General features: G+C 60.9%; 1 protein-coding gene and 1 long non-coding RNA gene across 2 annotated transcripts; both read left to right on the top strand.

Annotated features, from left to right (window-relative positions):
- On the top strand, positions 1–15,082 carry NT5M (5',3'-nucleotidase, mitochondrial). Its single transcript, XM_003132047.4, has 5 exons — positions 1–506; positions 3,039–3,139; positions 9,504–9,564; positions 13,254–13,368; positions 14,517–15,082. Exons 1-5 carry the CDS (start codon positions 240–242, stop codon positions 14,657–14,659), a joined length of 687 nt encoding a protein of 228 aa, XP_003132095.1. The 5' UTR covers positions 1–239; the 3' UTR covers positions 14,660–15,082.
- Positions 10,063–10,320, top strand: LOC110256139. The gene is made up of 2 exons (XR_002337420.1): positions 10,063–10,092; positions 10,226–10,320. It is a non-coding gene; the product is annotated as an uncharacterized LOC110256139 (long non-coding RNA).

Here is a 23,792-nt window from a genome sequence, read left to right as displayed (position 1 = left end):
CCGCGCGCCCCGCGCGCCCCGCGCATCCCGCGCGCCCCCGGCCCCGCACACCCCTGTACCCCGCGCGCCCCCGGCCCCGCACACCCCTGTACCCCCGCGCGCACCCCGCCCTGCGCGCAATCCCGCATCCCGCGCGCACCCTGCCTGGTGTGCATCCTCCGCATCCCGCGCCCCCGGCGAACGGTGTCTCCTCCCGCCGTCATGTCCCCGGTGCCCGCGGCGAGCGCCCGGCAAGGGCCATGATCCGGCTGCGCGGCTGGTGCGCGAGGAGGCCCCGCGGCGCGACCCGGCCCGCGGGGCCTGCGGGGAGGCGCTGGGCGTCGGGCGGGCCTGGGGGCCGCGCTCTCCGGGTGCTGGTAGACATGGACGGCGTGCTGGCCGACTTCGAGGGCGGCTTCCTCAGGAAGTTCCGAGCGCGCTTCCCCGACCAGCCCTTCATCGCGCTGGAGGACCGGCGCGGCTTCTGGGTGTCGGAGCAGTACGGCCGCCTGCAGCCCGGGCTGAGCGTGAGCATCCCCGCCCCGGCCCACGTGGCCCTGGGGGGTCGCCGCCCGCGCCCTGGGTGGTCCTCTGGTAGCACCGGGTCCTGGGGGACCCAGCGCTCTGTAGCTGTTGGCTGTCATCGAGGGCTTCCCCAAATTCAGGAGAACGGAACGTGTAACCTCTCTAACGCTCCATCGCCAACTGACTTTTTCGTTTTTGGTGGACTTGGCATCAGGTCCCATTCCCGTTTCTTCCTCCTTGTGATTTGCTGAACATCTATTACCGTATTCTTTTTGCCCTTCTCCACCACAAGCGTGGCTGCCAGTAGTACTGAGGCCCAGAGAGGTTGTGAGCCTTCCCGCCAGGACAGAGGGAGTCCGTGTCTGGTGGGTCCAGATCAACTCCTTGGCTTATGCACTGCCCCCCCCACCCCAGCCCACCTGAGTACCTGAGCTCAGCACACCTCCCGCCACCCGTGCGGTGCAGTGCAGTGCGCTTCTCTGGGTCTGCGGTGGGTGGAGGGAGCATATCCAGGCAGGTTCCTAGACAGAGAGCTTGACGTGTGAATTGAAACTGCTTGATGGAAGGAACGGGTTTTGCCAAGACCCGGCTTAAAGGGCCAGTGTGTGCTGCTGTCTCTCAGTTGGCCACCTGAGGGGGCTGCCAGGGGAGTGGATGGCGCTGCTCGGGCCTATTTTGTAACCTGGGTGGCCACTTTGTCTCCTCAGGGAGGCAGATGTTATCATCTCTCTCCTGAGGACCTGTCCTGTCCCCAGTCACAGCCCGTAAGGGTCAGGCGGGACCCGAACAGCCTGCCTGCCTGCCAAGGTCCTTCCACCCCCTAAAGTCCTGCCCTCCGTCCTGCTCTAACCTGGGCCCTTCTCTTCATTAAGGCCCCTGCTCTTCAGAAGGCCACCTTCCTCGAGGCCGGGGTGCTGACTTCCCGCAGCCCTGACGCCTCATCATAACTTAAACCTGGAGAAGAACCCCCCCCGCTGTGGTGGTGGCAGGCCCAGGAGCGTCCTCCCGCCCCGTGTGTCCTTCATAGACCCTCATTTCCTCCAGGCCTGCTCAGTGGGACGAGGCCAAGCCACCCCCAGCTCTCAAAGGATAGCAGCCCTGCGGGCTGTTATGCCAGTGTGCGGACTCGGGGTCTCGGGGGACCAGTTACTGTCTTCCAAGTAACAGAACTCCTGGGAGCAGAGCTCCTGGGAACACGGCCGGCCACGGGGCTTTAACAGAGCCGCCTGCGCCTTTTACCCCCAGCACCGCTCACAGGGACACCCCCGAGTGTCCCCTTGCAGAGCTGGCCCAGCCTCTGTGGTTGGGAGCACTCAGCCAGGCCCCCAGCCCACACGTGGAGGCATCTCTGCTTTACCCTGTCCGCTCTGTCTGTGTCCCCTTTTATCTTCACGGGCCACCATGTGAGCAGGGCGGAGGGAAGGAAGCGCTCCTTGTAACTGACTTAGAATCTTACACAGGGAGGACAGTTGAACTGACCCCAGAGAGAGGGAGCGCCTTGACTAGGGTCTCAGGGCAGGCTGGGGGGAGGGAGGCTGGGGCGCTGGTCACCCGGGGGGGGGGGCACTCTGGACACGGGGCTGACCACACGAGATAGGGTTTCTGATGCCGCCTCAAGCCTTTCCGCCCTGCAAGACAGAGGCCCCGAGGCCAAGTTCTGAGAGCATCCTTGTGGCCCTGGAAGGGTGTGGCCTCCTGCAGACTTGAATTTGGCCGGCATCCTCAGGTGGACACGCCTAGCCTGGCAGCTGGGAGCCACCGTTTTGCTGTGGGACAGCAAGTAAATCCCTGCCCCATGCTGAGCCTCAGTTTTCTCACATGTAAAGTGAGGGCCTGGGTTTTTGGCTTTTAAACTTTAAAAGCAGCAGAATTTTTTTTTTTGCTTTTTAGGGCTGCACCCACCGCACATGCAGGTTCCCGGGCTAGGGGTCTAATCAGAGCTACAATTGCCAGCCTACACCACAGGATCCAAGCCGTGTCTGTGACCTACACCACAGCTCACAGCAACAACGCTGAATCCTTAACCCACTGAGTGAGGCCAGGGATCGAGCCCGCAACCTCACGGTTCCTGGTTGGGTTCGTTTCCCCTGCACCACGACGGGAACTCCATTTTTAAGCAATGTCTTGATTGGCATCAGGGCATAGCACAGAGAAAGAGCTGTCCTGGCTGATCCAGGGAGCCCGGATCTCTGCCCATGGGCCTCCGCCGGCGCCCATCCTGTGTGCTCAGGGTGGGGGCAAGACCGGGTCTGCAGGTGCCTCTAGCTGTTGGAATTGAGCCGGTTCACAATGGTCGGCTTCTGTGTCTGCCGACTCCAGCCCGGCCTCCGGCAGAGCCGGCTCCAGAATCCACAGCCCCCGGCCCCTGGGCTGGTTCCTGCGGGGTCCTTGCAGAAGCCCAGTTCCTCCTGGAGAGGGGCTGGAACCCACACCAGCTCTGTCCTTGGGGATGTGGGGGTGTCGGGGGGTGAGGAGCAGGGGGCAGGCAGGGTGTGCGGGACCCTGGACGTCACCTGCCTGTCTCGTCATCTCAGGAGAAGGCCATCAGCATATGGGAGTCGGAGAATTTCTTCTTTGACCTCGAGCCTCTCCCCGGGGCTGTGGAAGCTGTGAAGCAGATGGCCAACCTGGAGAGGTGAGTCTGTCTCCGGCCGGTGTCCCTGCCTCTTCCCGCCGTCACCTCTGCTCACCTCTGTCCCTCGGGCTGCTCCCAGGCACCGGCCGTGCTTTTCCGTCCTCGCCGGTCCCTGGGCTGTTAAGATGTTTGGATGCAGGAACCCGAGACAACGTCAAATGCAACTTGACCCGGTGCCGTGGGTGTTCAGAGTTTATCCTGCAAACATCCGGGAAAGGACTCTGTAGACGCCGCTGGGCCCCAGCGACACATGCAAACAGCCGCGCTCCCTGCTTGCGAGGAGTGTGCGGTCCAGCCAGAGGGCAGGTGGTAAACAGAGTCTCACGCACATGCAGACCCCCCTTGGCTTGTGATGGGTGCTGCACTGAGAGCCGGGTGTGTGAAGGGGGGGGGCTGTTGGGAAAGGGGGCGGCCCTGGGAGGCAGCGGGGAGGGAGATGTCTGCTGCCCCCACTCCATGACTAGTGCACACCCCCCCCACACAGCCCAGCAGCACTTACAGTGCTTCCCCGAGGACTTGAAAAAATAGCCTTGTTGGAGTTCCCGTTGTGGCTCAGCGGTTAACAAACCTGACTAGCATCCATGAGGATGTGGGTTCGATCCTTGGCCTCGCTCAGTGGGTTAAGGATCTGGCGTTGCCGCAAGCTGTGGTGCAGGTCGCAGACACGGCTCGGATCCTGTGTTGCTGTGGCTGTGGTGTAGGCTGGTGGCTACAGCTCCGATTGGACCCCTGGCCTGGGAGCCTCCATAAGCCGCAGGTGGGGCCCTCAAAAGACAAAAGACAAAAAAAAAAAAAAAGCTTCGTTGAGGTACAAGTCCCATGGGACCACCCATTTAAAGGGCACAGGTGCATAGCTGTCAGGTGCCCACAGGGCTGTTGGGCATCACCATTGTCAACCTCAGAGCATCGCCCTCTCCCAGCAAGAAACCCTGGACCCTGAACAGTCACTGTCCATGCTGCCCTCCCGCCGTGGTCCCGGCAACGTCAACCCACTTGCTGTGTCCGTGGCTGTGCCTGTCCTGCCTGTTTTATGTCCGTCTCATCCAGGGTGTGGTCTTCTGTGGCTGCTTTCACTCAGCCTAATGTTTGCAAAGGTTCGTGTGCACTGCAGCTTGAATTGCCCTTCACTCCTTGTCCCTGCTGGCTCGCGCTCCCTCCGCTGGAGAGGCCACGTTTTGTCCATCTGCTCAGCTGATGGACACGGGGTGTCTCCACTTTTTAGATGTGAGCAACACATACGGGTTTTTGTGGCTGCATGTGTCCGTTTCCCTGGTATTTATCTGGGGGTGGAACTCCTGGGTCATGTGGTAAAGCCAAACTAGTTTCCAAAACACTGCACCATTTTCCCGTCCCACAGGCAACATTCGAAGGTCTCACTGTCTCCCCAAACCCAAAAGGTTATGGCCCTTTTTTTTTTTTTTTTCAGGGCTACACCTGTGGCATATGGAGGTTCCCAGGCGAGGGGTCTTCTAATCGGAGCTAGAGCTGCCGATCTACACCACAGCCACAGCAACATCAGATCCTCAACCCACTGAAAGAGGCCAGGGATCGAACCCACCACCTCTGGGTTCCTAGTCAGATGCGTTTCCACTGCGCCACGACGGGAACCCCTGGTTTTGGTCCTTCCCATCCCAGCCATCCCAGTGGGCGTGGCGTGGAGCTCGCCGAGGCTTTGACTTGCGTTTCTGTGATGACTCGTGGTGTGGAGCATGTGCTCTGGGGACCTCTTTAAATACTTCTAGATCTTTTCTGGAGAAACATGTATTCACATCATTGGCTAGTTTTTTCCAAATGGGTTATCTGTCTTTTTTTAATTGTTAACTTGCACGAGTGCCGTCTATATCCTGGATAACGCGTCCCCGCGAGACGTGTGACCTGCAGCTGGACCCTCTCGGTCTGTGGGTGGTGTTTGTGTCTCTGATGGTACCTTTGGAAACAAGGTTTTTAGTCTGATACAGCTCAGTTTCTCTCTCTGCTTCTTTTGTCACTTGTGTGTTTGGTGCCACAGCGAAGGATTCTTGGCCTAATCCAGGTTACAAAGATTTATTTCTAAGAGTTTTAGAGTTTTAGCTCTTATGTTTAGGTCTGTGATCCTTTTGAGTTAATTTTGCACATGGCGTGAGGAAAAGGCAGCTGTCTCCATTTTTGAAATGACTCTTCTTTGCTCCATTGAGTGGTTTTCGGCTTCCTTGTCAAAAGTCAATTGACCATAAAGGGTGGGATTTATTTCTAGGTTTGTATAAGTTTTTTGTTTTGTTTTGTTTTGTTTCTTTTTAGGGCCTCACCCTCAGCATATGGAAGCCCCCAGGCTAGGGGTGGAATCGGAGCTACAGCTGCCAGCCTGCACCACAGCCACGGCAACACCAGATCCAAGCCGCATCTGCGACCTACACCACAATTCAAGGCAACTTGGCAGATCCCTAACCCACTGAGCGAGGCCAGGGATCGAACCCGCATCCTCGTGGATCCTAGTCGGGTTTGGTGACCGCTGAGCCACGACGGGAACTCAATAACTTTTTCTTCTTTAACAAAAAAAATTTTTTGGCCACACCCGAGGCATGTGGACGTTCCTGGGCCAAAGGTGGAACCTGAGCCACAGCAGTGGCCACACCAGGTCTTTCACCCACTGGGCCACCAGCGAGCTGCTAGGCTGGTATAACTTTTATGGGCCACAGTTTTGCTTGAATTTAGCAACCTCGGTGACAGGTCAAACATAGGGTGCGACTCGGCCTTCACGTGACACATAACTGCCTCCCCCGTTGTCAGCTTTCAGAGCTCTAGCCTGATGAATAGGCATCGGAGAAACCCCAACTGCTCAGAGTTTGAGCTGACTTGCAGGCTTGTTTGGTTGGTAATGCATCTTCGACTTGAGTCCAGGCCCGGCAGGTAGCCTGTTTTGTTCTGGTCTAGGATTTGAACTTGATCAGCACTGGAGGAGCATTGGAGGGCTTCTTCCAGCAGCAGCAGGCGCCTGGTGAAGCCAAGAATCGTGTGTGCCTTGGCGCCCACGCCGTGAAAAGCTCCATTTGTGGTCTGGATGCGCATTCCCTGGGCCACGTTCTGGGGAGCTGGAGAGCAAGGCCGTCAAGGCTTGGTCAGAACTGGGGTGGGACTGCTTCTCCAGAATCCACCCCTCCGCCGCTGGGCAGGTCACAGATCTTTCTGGGTTTCTCAGTTTCTTCATCCGCAAGGGGGGACAATGCGGCAGTCCTCCGGCGGCCGCGCACAGCGCGTCAGCCCCGCTGTCCTCTTGCGGGTTTGACCGGCTTGCAGGAGAAGAGTGTTCTTTGACCCGAGCAGTGTGGCGAACACCCAGGAGAGCTTTCTTTCCCGTGCGACTTTCCAGAGCTTTCCGTGTGCGTAGGTGCGTTGGGATTCGTCAGGGGCAGAGGGTGCAGTTCTGTTCCCGTGTGCTCGGGCCTGGAGCATCTTTGCACAGCTTCCCCGTGCGTGCGTTTGCAGAAATTCCACTCGGCGAACGGCATTGGTCCTTCGCCTCCCTTTAGGCACCTGGCTGGGGGGACAGTCCCTCGGGGCGGTCAGCGCCTCAAGCGAGGACAGAGAGAGGGGGCTGGTCAGTAGCCACGCGGCCAGCTGCGCGCCTGGAGCCGAGGCACCTGCGCCCCGCGAGGCCTCGTACCGGGTGCTGTGCGTCCGGACCTGGCTCGTCCCCGAGGGCAAGTTCATGGTGGACGAGGGGCGGCGGCCGAGGGGAGGGAGAGGGAGAGGGTCTGGCCGAGGCCGAGGCCGCCGTGCTCGGAGCATCTTCTGTGGGAAGGAGCGCCGCCGTCTCGTTATTCAGTGACTCAGTGACCGCGGGAGGGTATTCTGAGGAGCAACTCAAAAAAAAATCGTGACGACGCATGAAGAGCTGTGTGTTGCCTGTTCTCCCCTGCTCTTGCCCTCCGCCCTCCCGCCTTCATTAGAAAATTTGGGGGTGTGCACTTGCAGACCTTTCAAGATGCGTTTCCTGCACATTTGTAGAGATTTGCCCATTCACGGTCCACCCAGCAGCCAGGGCGATGTTTTTAAACCGCCTCGTCGGGCCATTGATCCTCCCAAGACTCCCCGCCTCCGACGCACCGCAGGGGAGCCCTGAGCGCCCGGCCTGCGCCCTCCGGGCCTCTGCACCCGCCGGGTCTGACGGCCCCTGTCCTCCCATCCTCTGGGGACCCTCGTCCCCTCCTTCCTCAAGCGGCCGCATCACTTTCATCCTCAACTCTGAGCAGCTTAGGAGTCACCGCCTCAGAGAAGCCCTCCCTGCCTGCAGCCACGGGGGCCGTGTCCCGGCGGAGTCACGCAGCCCATCGCCCTGCCGTGTGCTCGGAGCTGACACTCTGTGTTTCCGTCTCCTCTTTCCAGTGCTGGCCCCTGGGGCTGGGGGTTCTCTCGGTTACAGCCGTGGATCAGTCCCGTGTGGCACACACTCAGCTATCTTCTGAGTCAATATTCACATAATAGTTGCTGGGGTTTAAAACAAGCAAACAAACAAACAGGAACGCGGTCCTGTGTGTTACTCTGTAGTTTAACAACATGTTAGGTATTTTTACATATTAACAGTACAGAACTCACATTCTTTTTAAACAATGCAGAGTATTTTATCACGCATGTATATCATAATTTTCTTTCTTTTTCTTTTTCTTTTTTTTTGGTCTTTTTGTCTTTTTATGGCCATGTCCGTGGCATATGAAAGTTCCCAGGCTCGGGGTCGAATGGGAGCTGTGGCTACCAGCCTACACCACAGCCACAGCAACACAGGATCCGAGCCACGTCTGCGACCTTCACCACAGCTCACGGCAACACCAGATCCTTAACCCATGGAGCGAGGTCAGGGACCGAACCTGCGTCCTCATGGATGCTGGTCAGATTTGTTTCCACTGCGCCCCGACGGGAACTCCAATATCCTCAATTTCTTAATGATTTCCACGTAGGCACTTAAGTCATTTCTCGGCTTTCCCTGTGCAGCGGGGCTGCAGTACACACCTTGGTTCCTGTGCACGGGTTTCTGTGCAGCAGCGGAGCAGCGAGGCCAAAGCCAGGTGTGCTGAGAGCTCTGCTGGCTCCTTGGTGACACACACTGTGCTCTGAGCAGAGGTTCCCCACAGCACCTCGCATGGTGTACCCCACTTCAGGTGCCCCAGTCACCAGCACCGTGAGCTGTCCTTGAAAGGAGCCCTTGACATGTGACAATAGCCAAAACCTAGCTGGAGGCCGTGCCATGGGCTGGCGGTGGCTACTGTGGGCGGAGGAAAGGCGGGAGAGGGGTGATTTTTAGGCTTTGGGCTGGAGCAGCGGGATACACGGAGTAAAGCCTTTAACTCAAGGCAGCACAGGTTTGGGGGGGGCGGGTCGAATGCCGAGTGTGAGATGCGGGTGAGATGTCTGCGTGGAGGTGTCAGTCGGCCACGGAGGACGCAAGCCTGGTGCCTGGGGGACAGCGGGCAGGTGCCTCCTCAGTCTGGTGACACAGCTGAGCAGGCACGTGGGTGAGGCCGGTGTGGGGAGGGGTGGCTGTGGGGCCGGGCGCAACGGCTGCGGTGACCTGAGGGCCCAGGGCTCGGGCGTCTCTGGGCTCCAGATGGGAGGAGTTGAGGTGGCCCAGGAGGTGGGGTGTGCGGGGCTGTGAGCGAGCAGAGATCGGGTCCGGGCAGGAGTAGCCAGAGGAGGTGGCAGCAGTGGGTGGCCGTGGCCACGGCTGCCTAGAGAAACGTCTGGTGGGGGAGGCTCCTGTCACCCCTGTCCCTGAAACACTGGGCTGGGGGGCAGGCGGAAGGCCGGGTTTCAGGGCTGGAGGGAGAAGGCAGGAGAGGCTGAGTGTCAGGGACCCGCCCCGCGAGGTTGGCACGGACGTTGCTGAGGCTGGGGACACGGGGGTGGCTGGGAGGCACATGTCCTCGGGCCAGGGCCCTCGACCGGACGTTGGCCTCCCAGGACTGACTTGCCAGAGAGAAGGACCAGGAAGCTGCGTCTCCCCCGAGCTAGGCCTCATGAGACAAGAGATACAGGTTCCGGAGGCAGATGCCAGCTCGATGCGCCATGGGGACCAGCTGGCTCTGCTGCCAGGCGCCGGGCTGGGGTCGGGGGCGAGGAGGGCTCTGGGGCCCCTCGGGCCGGCCCGGCACAGAGCCACGTGTGTGCTGGGATGCCCGGCTCTGGTCCTGCAGGGCCTCCTCACTGGTGCCACCTCTCTCTGGAGCATTTCCTGTCGCAGCCCAGGTGCGGCACCTCGCTGGCTCTGCTGACCTTCGGGGTCTGCCCCCAAGCTGGGGTCCTGGCCGGGCTGGGGTCTCTGCGGGGCTCTGGGGTCGGGCTGGGCTCTGGGGGTGGCATGGCCGCTCAGCCTCCCCTTCCCCTTCTTCCCCAGCACCGAGGTCTTTATCTGCACGAGCCCCATCAAGATGTACAAGTACTGTCCCTTCGAGAAGGTAAGTCAGTCGCCCGCTGCTGGGCCTCTCTCGCTTCCCCCGGGGCCTGGGGAAGGGTGTTGGGGGAGGGCTGGGACCCTCACAGCGTTTTATGGTTGATTGGGTTTTTTTGCATTCTTGGATCCTGGAAAAATAAATTATGTGCAAAATTGCCTGTACAGTTTAATTATAATGTTTTAAAAAGTGATCAATTAAAAAAAAAAAGGAAGGAAGGAAATTCTGCCAACTATAGCTGTTTCTCTAAATTTCCCTGATTTTCGAATTATTATTTTTTTTTTTTTACAGCCACACCTGCAGCATATGGAAGTTCCCAGGCCAGGGGCTGAACTGGAGCTGCAGCTGTGTCCCACGCCACAGCCACAGCAATGCCAGATCGGAGCCACATCTGCAACCTACACCACAGCTTACGGCAACGCTGGATCCTTAACCCACTGAGGCCAGGGATTGAACCCGCATCCTCACAGAGACATCAAACGTCAGGTCCTTAACCCGCTGAGCCACAATGGGAACTCCCCCAAGTTTTCTTTGGTAAGCCGTTACTCTTGCAATAAAAAAGTAAATGCTTTCTGGTTGGCAGTCATTCAGCAAACATTTGCTGGGCTCCTGCTACAACGCTAGGCCTCCCCGGCTAAAAAAAAAAAAATGCCCTCTCTGCTTTCAGGAGCTGATGACAGTGTGGCAGGAAGAGAGGCTATCACGCTGTCACAGGCTCTTTGGCCACACAGGGAGGAAGCCAGAGCGGACCCCTTGGGGAAAGTAAGAAGTGAGCCAAGTCACGAAAACGAGAAAGCAAAGCCCTGGGAGCTCCGAGTGGGAACCCGGGGAACAAAGACGAAGGGGTGGGGGAGGGGACCGGAGGGGGGGAGGCAGAGGGAGCAGGAAGGGCCTTTACAAAAGCTACAGGCACCCAGAGGCCTTTTAAGGGTTTTAAGCAAAGCTGTTGTAAATCCCATCAGTGTTTCTGGAGGTTCCTTGTGGCAGGGTGCGGGGCAGTGGTGGGACACCCCCCAGCCTGGAGCCCACGCAGACACCGCTGCAGTGATGCAGGCGGGACGGTTGAGGGCCGTGGCCGAGACAGTGACAGAGGCCCACGTGCACCAAATAGCCACCGCGGGGTGATTTAAAGGACCCCGACCACGCTGGAGAAACGGCAAACACCCGTGGAAAAGATGCTGCAGACGTGAACAGAAAGTTCCCTGAGAACAGGGCGGTAGCGCGAGATCCCTTACCGCACGGGTAAAGAAACTCAGCTAGAGGAGGCCTCTTCCTCTGGGGGTGACAGTCATTTAAAAGTGCTGAGAACTAGTGATGGCAAAGGTTTGGAGTTACCAGCAGCTGCAGACACGACTGCGGGACATGAACTGACCAGGCCTGGCTGGCTGGCCCTCTGGCAGAAATCTCAGAAGCCTTTCAACAGTGCCCAGGCTATTTGTTGTATCAAGTTTGTTTTGGGGGGGGTTTTTTGCTCTTTTTTTCTTTTTTTTTTTTTTTTTTTTGCCTTTTCTAGGGCTGCTCCCGCGGCATATGGAGGTTCCCAGGCCAGGGGTCTAATCGGAGCTGTGTCTGCCACCTACACCACAGCTCGCGGCAACGCCGGGTCCTTAACCCACTGAGCGAGGCCAGGGATCGAACCTGCAACCTCATGGTTCCTAGTCGGATTCGTTAACCACTGCGCCACAGTGGGAACTCCTCCTCAGGTTTGTTGAGATATAACTTCAAATCAGGGAAACGGACCTCCGTTAAGAGAGTTGCCACCGCCGTCCGTTCAGAGACCAGGCCACCGCCCGGAACCCTCTCCCGCGGCTCAGCTATCCGGGCTCCGTGCGTGTGACCGACCTGTGGGTTTCCCAGCTTCTCCCTCACAGTGAAGCTCGGAAAACTGTGCCTTTGGGGAGAAGGGGTTACTGCGCAGACAGTAAAAGACGAGCGACTTCCCAGGGTTGGGCGGGGAGCTGGGCAGAGCTTGGGGGGCTCTTAGCGCCGCCAAAACACAGCTGACCCGTGACCAGCACAGGGCTCAGGGACACTGACCTGCACAGAGTTGAAAATCCGCGTGACTTTACCATCAGCCGTCGGGGTCTGCAGTTCTGCATCCGCAGATTCCACCCGGTGTTGTGGCTCATGGGGTTCCTTGGTGGCGCGGCGAGTTAAGGATCCGGCGTTGTCATTGCTGTGGCCCAGGTCCGATCCCTGGCCCTGAATGTCCACATTCCTCGGGCACGGCCTAAAAAGAGAGCAAAACCTGTTAACATGGGGGCTGCACAGTGTGACACCTGCCAGTGGACGTGTGTCTCCGTTTGTCCAAACCTGGAGAATGTACATTGACCCGGCGACCTGCCACTTTGCTAAACTGCTAGTTGTAGCAGTTTCTCTCTTTTTTTTCTTTTTCTTATCTTTTGTCTTTTTAGGGCCACACCCGAGGCGTAGCGAGGTCCCCAGGCATATGGAGGTTCCCAGTCAATGAGAACGGTAGCCGCCGGCCTACGCCACAGCCACGGCAGTGCCAGATCCGAGCCGTGTCTGCGACCTACACGGAGGTTCACAGCAATGCCGGATCCTGAGCCAGGGATCGAACCCTCGTCCTCATGGATGCTAGTTCGTTAGGCACTGAGCCACGATGGGGACTCCCTCGTAGTTTCTTTTTTTTTTGTTTGTTTGTTTTTTTTTTTTGTCTTTTTGTTGTTGTTGCTATTTCTTGGGCCGCTCCCGCGGCATATGGAGGTTCCCAGGCTAGGGGTGGAATCGGAGCTGTAGCCACCGGCCTACGCCAGAGCCACAGCAACGCGGGATCCGAGCCGCGTCTGCGACCTACACCACAGCTCACGGCAACGCCAGGTTGTCAACCCACTGAGCAAGGGCAGGGACCGAACCCGCAACCTCATGGTCCCTAGTCGGATTCGTTAACCACTGCGCCACGACGGGAACTCCTCCCTCGTAGTTTCTGATGTGCTATCTGGGGCTATTAAGGTTTAGCTACGGCCACGTCAATGGAGTCCTCGCTGTAGGCCACGTGTTCCTCTAGGCATCCTTCGTGGATTTTAACGAAACTGGATGAATCCGGGGCCTGAATCCACTTCATGGGATGTCATGAAGCTTAAATGGGGGGTGATGAGGGCAGACGTGGAGCCCCAGCCAGCCCACCTCCGTGTGGCCATGCCAGGGCTGCCCTGCCCCCTTCAGAGGCCCGCACTGGCCCTCGCCCTGGCCGGGTGGGCAGTCCAGGCGGCCGAGCCAGCCCGGCCTGGGGACAGTGTGTTGTTCTGTGTTGGGGTCTTTCTAAGAAGAGGGCATCGTGCTTACTTGCTGGGGTCCTTTGCTGGGCGAGACCACTGAGGAGAAAGGAGTGTGGGGGCTCCAGCCCTGCTCCCTGCACCGCAAATATGCAGACGCAGCCGCCACCTGCTGCTTCCTGAGGACAGCTCAGCGGGTGGCCAGGAGGACGGCTGGAGGGCGTCCCCTGCTTTGGGCTCCGTCCCCCTCTCATTTCCCAGGAGCCCCGCACCTGCACCCTTGGGGGCAGGCGTGGGGGCTGGGCGGGCTGAGCTGGGGCGTCCCCTGGAGCCGTGATTCTGCTGCTGTGTAGCCGTGGGGACGGGCAAGCCTGCGGTGTCCCCAGGGGGGCGGCCTCCCTGGCAGAGGCCCCTCTCCCAGGCCCCACGGCCTCTTCCCGCTCTGCCGTCTCGTTCCAGTACGCCTGGGTGGAGAAGCACTTGGGCTCCGACTTTCTGGAGCAGATCGTGCTGACCAGAGACAAGACCGTGGTCTCTGCCGACCTGCTCATAGACGACCGGCTGGACATTACAGGCGAGTGGCCCGCAGAGGGGGAGGGGCAGGCGTGGGGGGCCAGACCGCGAGCCCCAACCCAGGGGCTCCCCACCCCAGTCGCCAGATGTGTGCTAGGCGTCCTGTCTGGCCTTGAGCCTGGCACGGAGCCTCTTCCCTCTGGGGGGACGATGCTTGGCGGCCGGCCTCAGAAGGGGCAGCGCTGGGGGTCCAGACACGCGGGTCCCGGCCCTGGATGCCTGGCCCGCCCGTAAAATGTGGGCCAGACTCTGGCTTCCAAACGTTTGTTTTCAGCAACAGAACCTTTTTTCCAAAAGGAATTTGGACCGAACCTAAGATGTAGAGCAGCAAAGCCGAGCCTGGTTTCTCGGGGGGAAGGTGCTTTTGGAGCTGTATTTGTCCCTTTGGCTTATGGGTGTCCCCATCCCTCCAAACACACCAACCAACCTTGAATTGGCTTAAAAAGCAGAGAGCAAACTTACTGGTTCACTGAACTGAAAAGCGGAGCTAGAGGGCTTCAGACACAGCTGGATCCAGGAGTTCAAACCACATGAGTCAGAGCTGAGTTTCTCTGTCTCCGGGTTCTGCTCTCCTCGTTTTGCTGGTGGACTCTGGCAGACTCTCCCCTGCCCACAGCCACCAGTCATTTGGGGGCTAAATCCTATTTTTGTGGACCCTCCAGTGGGAACATAGCGTTCCTCCCTAATGACTTTGGAGCTGGCTTGGAAAACACGCCCATCTCGACACCGGTCAGTACCTGGAGTCCACGGGTACAGGGGTGCCGACCCCTGACCTCCCAAACCATATGGTTTCCCAAGGAGGGTCTGGGCACAGTGTGGGCAGAGGGAGCTGTGACCCTGAGGGGCCAGGGGCACACTCTGCTTCCGTGGGAAGCGGGGGAGAGGCCCAAACATGATGGGCAGGATCACCACGGGCAGTGCCAGTGTGGGCACATGGACACGAGGGGTTTAAGCTCGGGGGCTTGTGGGGCCCATGCCAAGCGCAGGCTCGGGGGAGGGAGGGCAGGGTGTCGGCGGGGCTCCGCCTCCAGCGGAGGCCTGGCAGGACGCGCACCTGCTGTGTGGTGGGGGCGGGGGCCCTGGTCTCAGGCGCGAGCCGCAGGCTGAGGACGCTCCGGGCAGGACTGAGATGCTGCTTTCCCTCCACAGGGGCCGAGCCCAACCCCAGCTGGGAACACGTCCTCTTCACTGCCTGTCACAACAGGCACATGCAGCTGCAGCCCCCCAGCCGCAGGCTACACTCGTGGGCAGACGACTGGAGGGCCATCCTGGACAGCAAGCGGCCCCGCTGAGCTGCGCTGACCCCCGGCGTCCCCCCTCAGGGCCTTACACGGATCTCGGGGCAGGGCTGGCCCAGGGTCCTGCACGGGGCACGGCGGCCGGGCCTGGCCAGGCTGTCACCAGGGGCTCCAGGCCCCTCCCTCAGGGAAGTCCCCGTCCCCGCCCCACAGCCGTCCACAGAGGGTGCCAGCGGCCACCTGGTCCGAGAGGCAGCGCAGGGCTGAGCATCACACCCTCACCACAGCCCCTGCCACCCGCCCTGGGCTCCGCGGACACCGAGCGAGTTCCAGGTCACGCCAGGCCCTGGGCTGGGGCCACCCCAGGCCCTGCCTTTGCCCAGAGGGCTCTGCCCCCACCGCACAGCGGACCCCCCCCCTTCAGATGTGGACGTTTGCTGGAGGTGCGAACAATAAACACTGGTCTCCAGCCCCTGCCGCAAGGTCCTCCAGCTCTGGCCTGTCCCTGCAGGGGTGCAAGGCTGGGACGGGGCCGCAGCTTCACCAGGCACCTGGGTGCTCTGGGGGGCGGGCGAGGGGACAGGCCCTGAGGTGGTGGAGCTGGCGGCCACCGTGTCCCCTGGGCCCGCCCCCCGAGCTGACTGGTGCTGGATTCCTGAAGCTGCCCCCAGGCCTGCAGCCCCACCGGTCCCCCACCACAGGGCCATTCCTACAGGAGCCCAGGAGCCAAGTCGGGGGAGCAGGCTGTCAGGGCCTCTGCTCTGGGAAGCAGCCCTCTAACCGGCCACCACCCCCAGGCTTCCTGGCCCACTTCCTGCTCCCCTGCTGCTCTCCAGGGACCCCCTGGCCGGCCCTCAGCCTCTGCGATGGGCACCCTGGCCCCGGGGTCGGGGGGGCAGGAGGAAGGGTGAGTGACACGGCAGGTGAGTCCTGACTAGGAGTGTGTCGGGGCTGCGTCCAGAGGCTGCCTGGCCTGAGCAGGGCAGAGTCTGCAGGAGTCCTGGGCATCCCCACCTGTGGTCTGGGAGAAGCAGGACTTGGGTGCTGCTCCCAGGAGGGACGGCAGAGTGTGTCCCAGGCACCTTGCTGGGCATCACCTTTCTCCTGGGCTCCCTCTGCGCTCCCCGCCTGCTGCCAGCCGCCAAACCGTGGAGCCCAGCCCCGGACTTCCTGGGACCCCGGCCTCTGCCTGCTGGGAGCCACAGCCCACTCTGGCCTGGCTTCAGTCCTGGGGCTCCTGCTGCCGCTGACAGGTCCTCTCAGCCACATACGGCTGGGGCAGGGGGCACTTCAGGCAGAGACCTCAGTGGGGAGGCCACCCCTCCCCACTCCCTGGGGGGGGCAGTCACTGGCCAGCGTGTGCCAGCCCTGCCGGGATAGCTGTTCCCCAGGTGGGCTTTGGGACCCCACGTCGGGGGACCGGACCCTCAGCCACAGGGGGACAGTGCTCTTCTGGGGGCACTGAGACCCCCTGACCTGCACTCCTGGCCTCTGGTGCAAGGCGGGGGTGGGGGTGGGGCCCACGCAGCACAGAGCCCCTCCCTCGCACCCGCTCCCGCCCAGGCGGGGCCTGACTCCGGTCTGCTTCCAGCCAGGCCCAGGCAAGGGCACAGGTTCCCAGTCCTGGGGAGGCTGACTCCTCGGAGACCTGCCTTGCAGGCCATCGCTGCCCTAGATCTTAAAGGACCCACCTCATTTGCCCTCAGCTGGAATCACTCGCCCTGAGGCAGCAGCCTCTTCCGGCTGCCTGATGAGTTTAAGGAGCAGAGGCCACCACAGGCAGGGGCGAGAGTCTGGTCACACTGCAGGGTGTGGACCCGCCACGCAGGTGGCGCCCCTCCCCCCAGGTAGTACCGCCGGAGGTCTGGGTGGCGGAGGGGAGAGGCCTCCTGGCCGCGGCCCTGGGGCAGCGGGAGGGGTGCAGGGAGCCCCAGGTGGCGGCATCCGGGACCGGAGCTTTAGGGCTCCTTTGGGTCCAGCAGGACACCTGATTTACATGAAGGTGAGTTTCTTCAAACTTGAGAGGCACATGTTTTGCTTCTGAGCCATTTACGGCCCCTCCTCCCCCATTGGAGGTGGGGGTGTGGGCAACGGGTCAGCCGGGTCCCTGTCCTCCTCCAGCTGCCTCTGCAGGCCTCAGCTCAGTGGAGACGGACCCCTTTGAAAACACTGCCTCTGGAAGGAGCAGTGGCCCCAGGCCAGCCAGGCTTTGGGGCAGAAAGACTCGGGATGGTTTCTTCACTTTTCTGGGTCACAGTGGCCCAGAGGGGACCCATCCCAACCTCACAACCCCGGGAATGACCTTCTGTAGCCCTTGCTGCCTCCTGCACGCTGACAAGCACCTGCCCGGCCTCGTAACCACCTCTCGTGTCTGCCCCCACACACCCGGTGGGCTGAGGGCATGCCAGCTGGTGGTGCCAGGCGGTGGTGCAGCCGCGCTCTGTCACGGTTCCCTGACCCAGAATCCCCTGCGGGCTCAGCTGTCCAGCACAAAGCAGAGTCTGGGCTCGGCCTGCGCCTTGGTCTGGAGGGGAGACAGAGAAAGCGGAACACAGGTCCCAGAAGCCAGGGGGCTGGCTGATGGGCCTTCTGTTTCCAGCCCCAGGCAGGGGACCTGGGGGAGAGACACCCTTCACTGCCAGCCTTGGGCCAGAGTCTCGGTGCCCCAGGGAAGGGGGGGCCGGAGCCCGTGGGGTGAAGATGGAGGTGCTGGCTGGTGGGGGACTGCCCCCCTAGAGAGAGCGGAGTGAGGGTGGGCCAGGTCCCGCAAAGGGCGAGAAAGAGGCTGGACATTCCAGCAGAGACCCCAGCTGGCCGAGGAGGCAGCTCCCACACAGCAAGGCCAAGGCCGGAGCGGGCCCCCAAGGCCCCCCTCTCCCTCTGGGGGTGGAGGGAAAGAACTCAGGGGCCTCGGGTGCCGTGAAAGGGGTGCTGAGGATGGATGAGGGTGCTGGACTCTCACCACCCCCACCGCAGGGCCTGGCGGGAAACCGGGCGACATGACCAAGCCTCGCCAGGGACAACCACGAGGGAGACCCTCCTCAGAGGGTGTCAGCCCCCCAGGGAGGGCGCCGTGAACGGAAGGCTCCCGGGAAGGACCTGAGTTAGTCACCAAAGACCATTCGGCTGGGAAGAGACTGTCCTTCTGTCCAAACAGTGACCAGCTGTAGCGAGTAATGTCAGGAACCTGCCCTCTGCTCCGGTGTATTTACATGCTCGGTCCTGCCCACGACCAGCCCAGGAAGCCAGAGCTCAGAGAGGGTCATGGGTGAGCTGGGGCCACCCAGCAAGCAGGGCTGGGGTCGGAGCTCAGCCCCCAGAGCCTGCAAGGAAGAGCCAGCAGGCAGCCGGGCAGTGAGCGGGGCAGAGAGCCCGGAGCCTGGAGGGTGGGGCCTGGGCAAAGCCACGTCTCCCTGAGCCATTTCCAGAGCTGTGAGCCTCCACCACAAGGCCTGCAGGAAATAGGGACGTTTATTCCAGGAGGAAAGGGACTTACTCGGTGAAACAAGCTGGCGCTGGGCGGCGGAGGAGGAGTCGGGGCGAGGTCTCCGGAGCCTCTGACGCCAGGCAGGTCCGGACTCGGGCACCAGGTGCGGGATCGCGCGGTGAAATAGACATGGGCGTGCGCGTGCGCGTGGCGCCTGCGTGCGCGCGCCTGCGCGACAGAGATGCGGGTGATTAGTGGGACAGAGGCACCTGCGGCGAAGGACGGGCAGGTTCCGTGAGCTCCCCGCTGCCCGCCCGGTCCAGCGCCTCCTGCGGGCACGTTTGGACCCTGTGTCCAGCCTGCCTGGCCAGCAGGAAACCTGTCTCCAGCCACAGACCTCGAACACCCACCCCTTCACGACCTCCAGGCAACCCAGCCATCATTCTACTCGAGGGTCAGGAGTGTCGGCGGGTCCTGGCCGGCCTTGGTCTGTGCCCGACCGTCCCCCCCACCCCCGATCTTGGGGTGCCTCTCTCCTGCGTCTGGCTTCTGCTTTCCACTTGGAGGATTTTCTGCACCCACTGACCTCTGACCTTCCTGTGGGGAGTCGGGCCACTGGCTCCCAGCCCAGTGCTGTCTGCAGGAATGAAGGGCAGGTCTGGGCAGCAGAAGCATTCGCAGGTTTTTATGCAGAGCGGCCCTGTGCTGGGCCTGGGCCTCGGAGTGGGAGAGCCAGGCCTGCAGGCTCACAAGGCGGTGCTCCTTACAGGACTAGATGGAACGAAGTGACTCAAGGACGGGCCAACATCCTTGGCACTGTAGGCAAGTGGGGTGAAGTTTTGGAAAAACATCATTGATTACATTGGGCAAAGCTGGTTTGGCCCCAGAGGCTGCGGCCTAAGGACACCGGAAGTCATCCGGAATTCAAGGTGGAGAAGCCAGGAGAGCCGCCTGCTTGCCCAGCTCCACCTGCCTGAAGGACGAGGGGCCGGTGGTGCGGGAGCTGCAGTTCACACAGATGGACACCAGATGGTGCCAGAGGACCAGCTCTGGCTGCTGTCACTTTTGGCCCAGGGAGCCAGTCACCTGGACCCGACCTGCCTCCTGGTTCAGAACTCCTGTGCCAGGTCCCGGCCAGCCTCTGACCGCTGAGTGGATGGTGCCTGGAAGAGCAGAGCTGGGGGCAGCTCAGGCCCCAGGGACTGACCAGGAGGGAGAGGTGGGCAGCCCAGGAGGGCACTGCCAGGGAGGACATGGGTGCTGGAGACCCCAAGGGTCCCTGTTCTCCTGGGGACCCCTTGGTGGGCCCAGCCTCGCCTTCTGGCTCCCTCCTTCACAGGGCTCCATGCAAACCAGAGGTGCACGTCCTGGCCGACACACAGGGGAATTTGCGCCCTGGCACTGGGATGCCTGGGGGCCTGGCAGGGCTCCTGCTCTCACTCCTGGGCAAGCTGAAGGTTCGTCCCCACCCCCTCGACCCAGACCTCCTGGACCCTGCAGTTTTGAGCTCCTGACCTCTGACCTGAGCAAGGGCTGCCCGGTCCCGGGCCTGCCCTCTGCCAACCTCCTTGGCACTAACTGCCTGAACCGACACCCTTGTGTGTGTGTGTTGTGGGGGTGGGGGGTACCTTCCCCTGGCACGGGAAGTGGAAAGAGAGTCGGGAGAAGAGGGAAGGGCCCCACATTCCCCGGGGCATTTGTTGGCCATGAGCCACAGCATCCACCGTTCCAGCACTTCCCCGCTCTGTCAAACCCACTCTCCTCCCCCAACCCTCCACCAGCCCGCTTTCTGTCTCCACAGATTGGCCTGTTCTGGACGTTTCGTGGGAGTAGAACCAGGCCTGTTGAGCCGGTTAGAAGCTGTTTGTGGTGCATCCGTGCTCTAGCAGGTGTCAGAGTGTCGTTCTTTTACCACCCAGGGACATTCCACCACGTGGCCGTGCCGCACTGCTCGAGGGTGAGGCTGGCACATCTTCCATGGGCAGTGGTCTCACTGCCCAGTTCACCCTGTCTAACCCTCAGAGCAAGCCTGTGATGCAGATACTCATACGGTCCCCATGTGCGGATGTGAAAATGAAGGCTCAGAGAGGTTCAGCAACCGGCTCAGGAGCACACAGCTCGGAGGTGGTGGAGTGAGGGTTTGAAACAGGCAGGCCTTCTCCTCAGGGCTGAAGCAGAACCCTGGGCACCCGGGAACAGCAGCAAGGCCCTAACTTTGGGAGAAGAAGGTCATGGGTTACAGCTCTGCCTCCAGCACAGACAGGCCGGAGCCAGGGTGGCTCTTGCGGGGGAGGGTCGGAGCGAGGTTCCCTGCAGGGCTGGTCTTTAGACCCTGCCTTGCCGGACGGCTGCGGCCCTAAAGGACCTGCTGAGCCGACCCCAGGGGAGTTAGAGCCACGGCTGAGAGACTATGGTTTTGTTCCTATGCCATTAATTGGCCTGAATGTGTACCTGCGCTTTCCCATCACGTCGTTTGTATCACCACAGACCTGGCGGCTGGGCGCGTGTAGAACCCACAGTGCAATGGGGGCACCCAGGCAGGGGGTGGAGGTAGGAAGTAGTGCCCACGCACCATGCACACACCCAACCTGGCAGCCAGTCCTCCCCTGATGAAGGGCTCCATTCGACCCCTAGCCTGGGAACCTCCATATGCCATGGGAGCAGCCCTAAAAAGACAAAAAACGAAAAGAAAAAAAAAAACAACAGAGACCAGAAAAAGTGGTAGGTGTGGTGGGAGAGAGAGAGAGAGAGCATTTGAGGACTGGGCAGGGGGGCTAGAGCACGGCCGGAGTCGCTGCGAGTGTAGGCAGGGACTGGAGCGGGTAGGGCCTCCACCTGCCCCAGCCTCAGCTCATGGTCTTCAGGCCGCTGGCCTCCAGTTCCAGGTCCCTGCCCGCCTGGCTCAGCGACACCTGCGCCCGGCTCGGGACTGGTCACGCCAGGTGAGCCTCTGCAGGAAGATAAATACCTAGATGCTGGGATCACCCCGCCCACCTCACAGAGATGAAAACCAGGATGAGGTGAGATGGAGGACCTGTGTCCTTGCTTTCACCTGGAACTCCTGGGATGGGTAGGGCCACCCCCAGGCGGGCTTCCAGCTGCAAAGGGTGTATTTTAAGGACCCAGACGGGGAGAAAGAGAACGTAGGTCTCCATGGCTCTTCTGGGAGGTGAAGCACCTTCTTGGAAAGCTGGAGGGCTTCCTGGAAGAGGCAAGTCCACTCCTGCTGGGACCCAGAGACCCAGCCTACGCCCCTTCCGCAGCGGCTCCCCTCCTCCGGCTCCCAGGCCTGGGAGGAAGCACGGGAAGTGGAAACGGAACCAGCAACTGGCCCAGCTCAGGGGCACTGGTTAACTCACCAGGCTTCACGCTTTCCTGAGCTCCGCGCCCTTCAGCTGAATATTCAGGCTGGCTCCCGGCTTAGCCCTGCCTGCGTCTGTGCAGCTCTATTTTTACAGCTGGCTGACGAAAACATTGAAAAAGACACCCGAATTTAAAGATGTAAAAGCCGAGTGCCAGCTGTTTTGTTGGGAAAGCAGGATGACACCTGCGTCCCGTCTGACTGAACGGCATCCTATCCCTGCCCCAGCCCCGTCTCGGGGCCGGGAGCTCCGGACCCCACGCGGGCCCCGCATCCCCACTCGCCCCCGGGGGTCCCTGCCAGGCTACTGCCCCTCCTGTGCCACAGTTGCCGCCATGTGAGAAAGGAGCTTGGATGAGGTGACTCTCCCTTGACTTGGGCGATTTAAGAGCCCTGCCCTGCAGCGGTGGAGGGGGAGGCACGATCCAGGCCTGGGTGCGAATCCTGCACGGAGGCCTCCTCTCACACGCCAGGCTCCTTACCTGCTCCCCCATGGTGGCCGGAATGGCTCGCCTTCCCTCTGTGTGGCTGACACTGGCACTCCTTGGCTGACTGGCACGTTGAAGTCCTTCCCAGAGTAAGACAGAAACGTGCAGCCCGGAGCCCCTGGCAGTAGGCTCATGACCCACATGAGAGGCTGCAGAGCTGGGGGAGGTGGCCGCCAGGGTTAAGGGTTAAGGGTTAGGTTGGGCTTAAGGTCTGCGAAGCAGACCTTTCTCGGCTGTTTCCCCAGCATGTGGTTGACAGGAGCACGTGATGAGCTGATGGTCCCTGTTTGCCCATGTGTTGTACTGGCATGGTGCCAAGGAGGAGAGGCAGGCGTGCCCACAGGCTCCCAGTACCGTTGTTCAGATGGTGCACTGCACAAGTTGCCTGGCCCAGGGACAAGGGGAGCCGAGATGGCCTGTACTGGTCCCACCAGCCGCACTTGGGGGAAAGACGTCTTTCCAAAATTGCCCCAAGGGGCTGCGTGCATGAGGGGGTCTCTGCTGCCAAGCCTGGTCTTCATTCGTTTACAGAAAAGACCCCATGCTCCCGCCTGTCACCCCCCTCCCAGCCCCTGGCTATGTCCTCTGAGCCTTCCAGGAAGCCAGCAGCTCCCCAGGGAAGGGGCGTGGCCCGAGAGAGGCCTGCACGAACCAGCAGTGACAGGGTCTCGGAGCAGGTCTCCAGCCCTGGACGTCAGGGCCACTGATCTTCCAGATAGGGGGGCGGGGCAGACGACAGTGAGCCAGTGGTCAGGCCCGGGAGGAACCGGTCAGAGGAACCGGTCAAGGACAGCTGCAGCGGTCACGCCCGCAGCTGCAGAGTGGACTCCTAGTGGCCAAGATGCAGTTAGCACAGAGTCCGCCTCCGGCCCCACGCCCCGTAGAGTCAGGTTGGCTTAAATCATATCCTGCCTTCAAGGGCTCTGTTTAGAATCTGCTTCATAGAAATTGTTCCATTAAGAGGAAAAAATCCCAACAATCCAGGCGAGAGAGCATTTCCTAGTGGGAGGTTTTAACGAGTGGGTTGCGAGGCGGCCGAGGGCCACTGAGACGCTCAGCAGGCAGCGCGTGGAGGCGGCAGGTGCCGGCCCAGCCCGTTCTGGTTCGCTCTGTCCCAGGGCCTCCGCCCACCCCAATCCCTTTCCTATTTGGAACCCAGAGCGGTTGCTCTGCAGGGTGGCCTGCCTCCCCTCCTCGGGCGGGGGTGGTCAGGCCTGGGAAGGGGCTGGAAGTGGGGCTCTCGGGGTCCAAGCCTGGACCGCATGTGACGTGAGGCCCTGGTCATACCCAGTGTCCTTCAGGCCTTCACTCGGTCCCCAGGGAGGTGAGGGCACTGGACCAGCAGCAGCAGCACCTGGGGAGGCGTTAGGATGCATATTCTCAGGGCAGCCCCAGAGCCTAGAATCATCAGAAAGTCTGCAGGTGGGCCCCAGCCTCCGGGATTCTGATGGGCTCTCTCAGTTTGAGAGTGTGCCCTGGTGTGATGGCAGAGGTATCCTAGATGTTTGGTGCTTTCCAAATTTACCTGCCCAGGACCCACCTGGGCAGCTGCTAAAACCTGGATGCTGAGGCACCGGGGCAGCCCAAGACCCTGCTAGAAATGCAGGGCTGCTGCCGCCGCTGGACCACACCCAGCCGCGAGCCTGCAGGTGCTCCGGCCGAGGGTCGCTGTGTGCCAGGCCTGGTGCCTGTGTCGCCTCATTTCATCACCAAGAGGCAGGTGTTATTAACAGCATTTCCATTTCATAACAGCTCTAGAGAGAAGTAAGTCCCAAGCCACACAATCCACCCACTTAAAGTGTGCAAATCAACAGCTTTTGGTATATTCACGGAGCTGGGCAGCCACCAGCGTGATCCGTTTTAGACCATTCATCGTCTTCGAGGGACACCGGCCCCGCTTAGGCCCCTCTC

This window comes from Sus scrofa, chromosome 12 (assembly GCF_000003025.6).
Source record: "Sus scrofa isolate TJ Tabasco breed Duroc chromosome 12, Sscrofa11.1, whole genome shotgun sequence".
NCBI lineage: Eukaryota > Metazoa > Chordata > Mammalia > Artiodactyla > Suidae > Sus > Sus scrofa.
The sequence above is the reverse complement of the archived record's forward strand: the minus strand, read 5'-3'. Positions and strand labels throughout refer to the sequence as shown.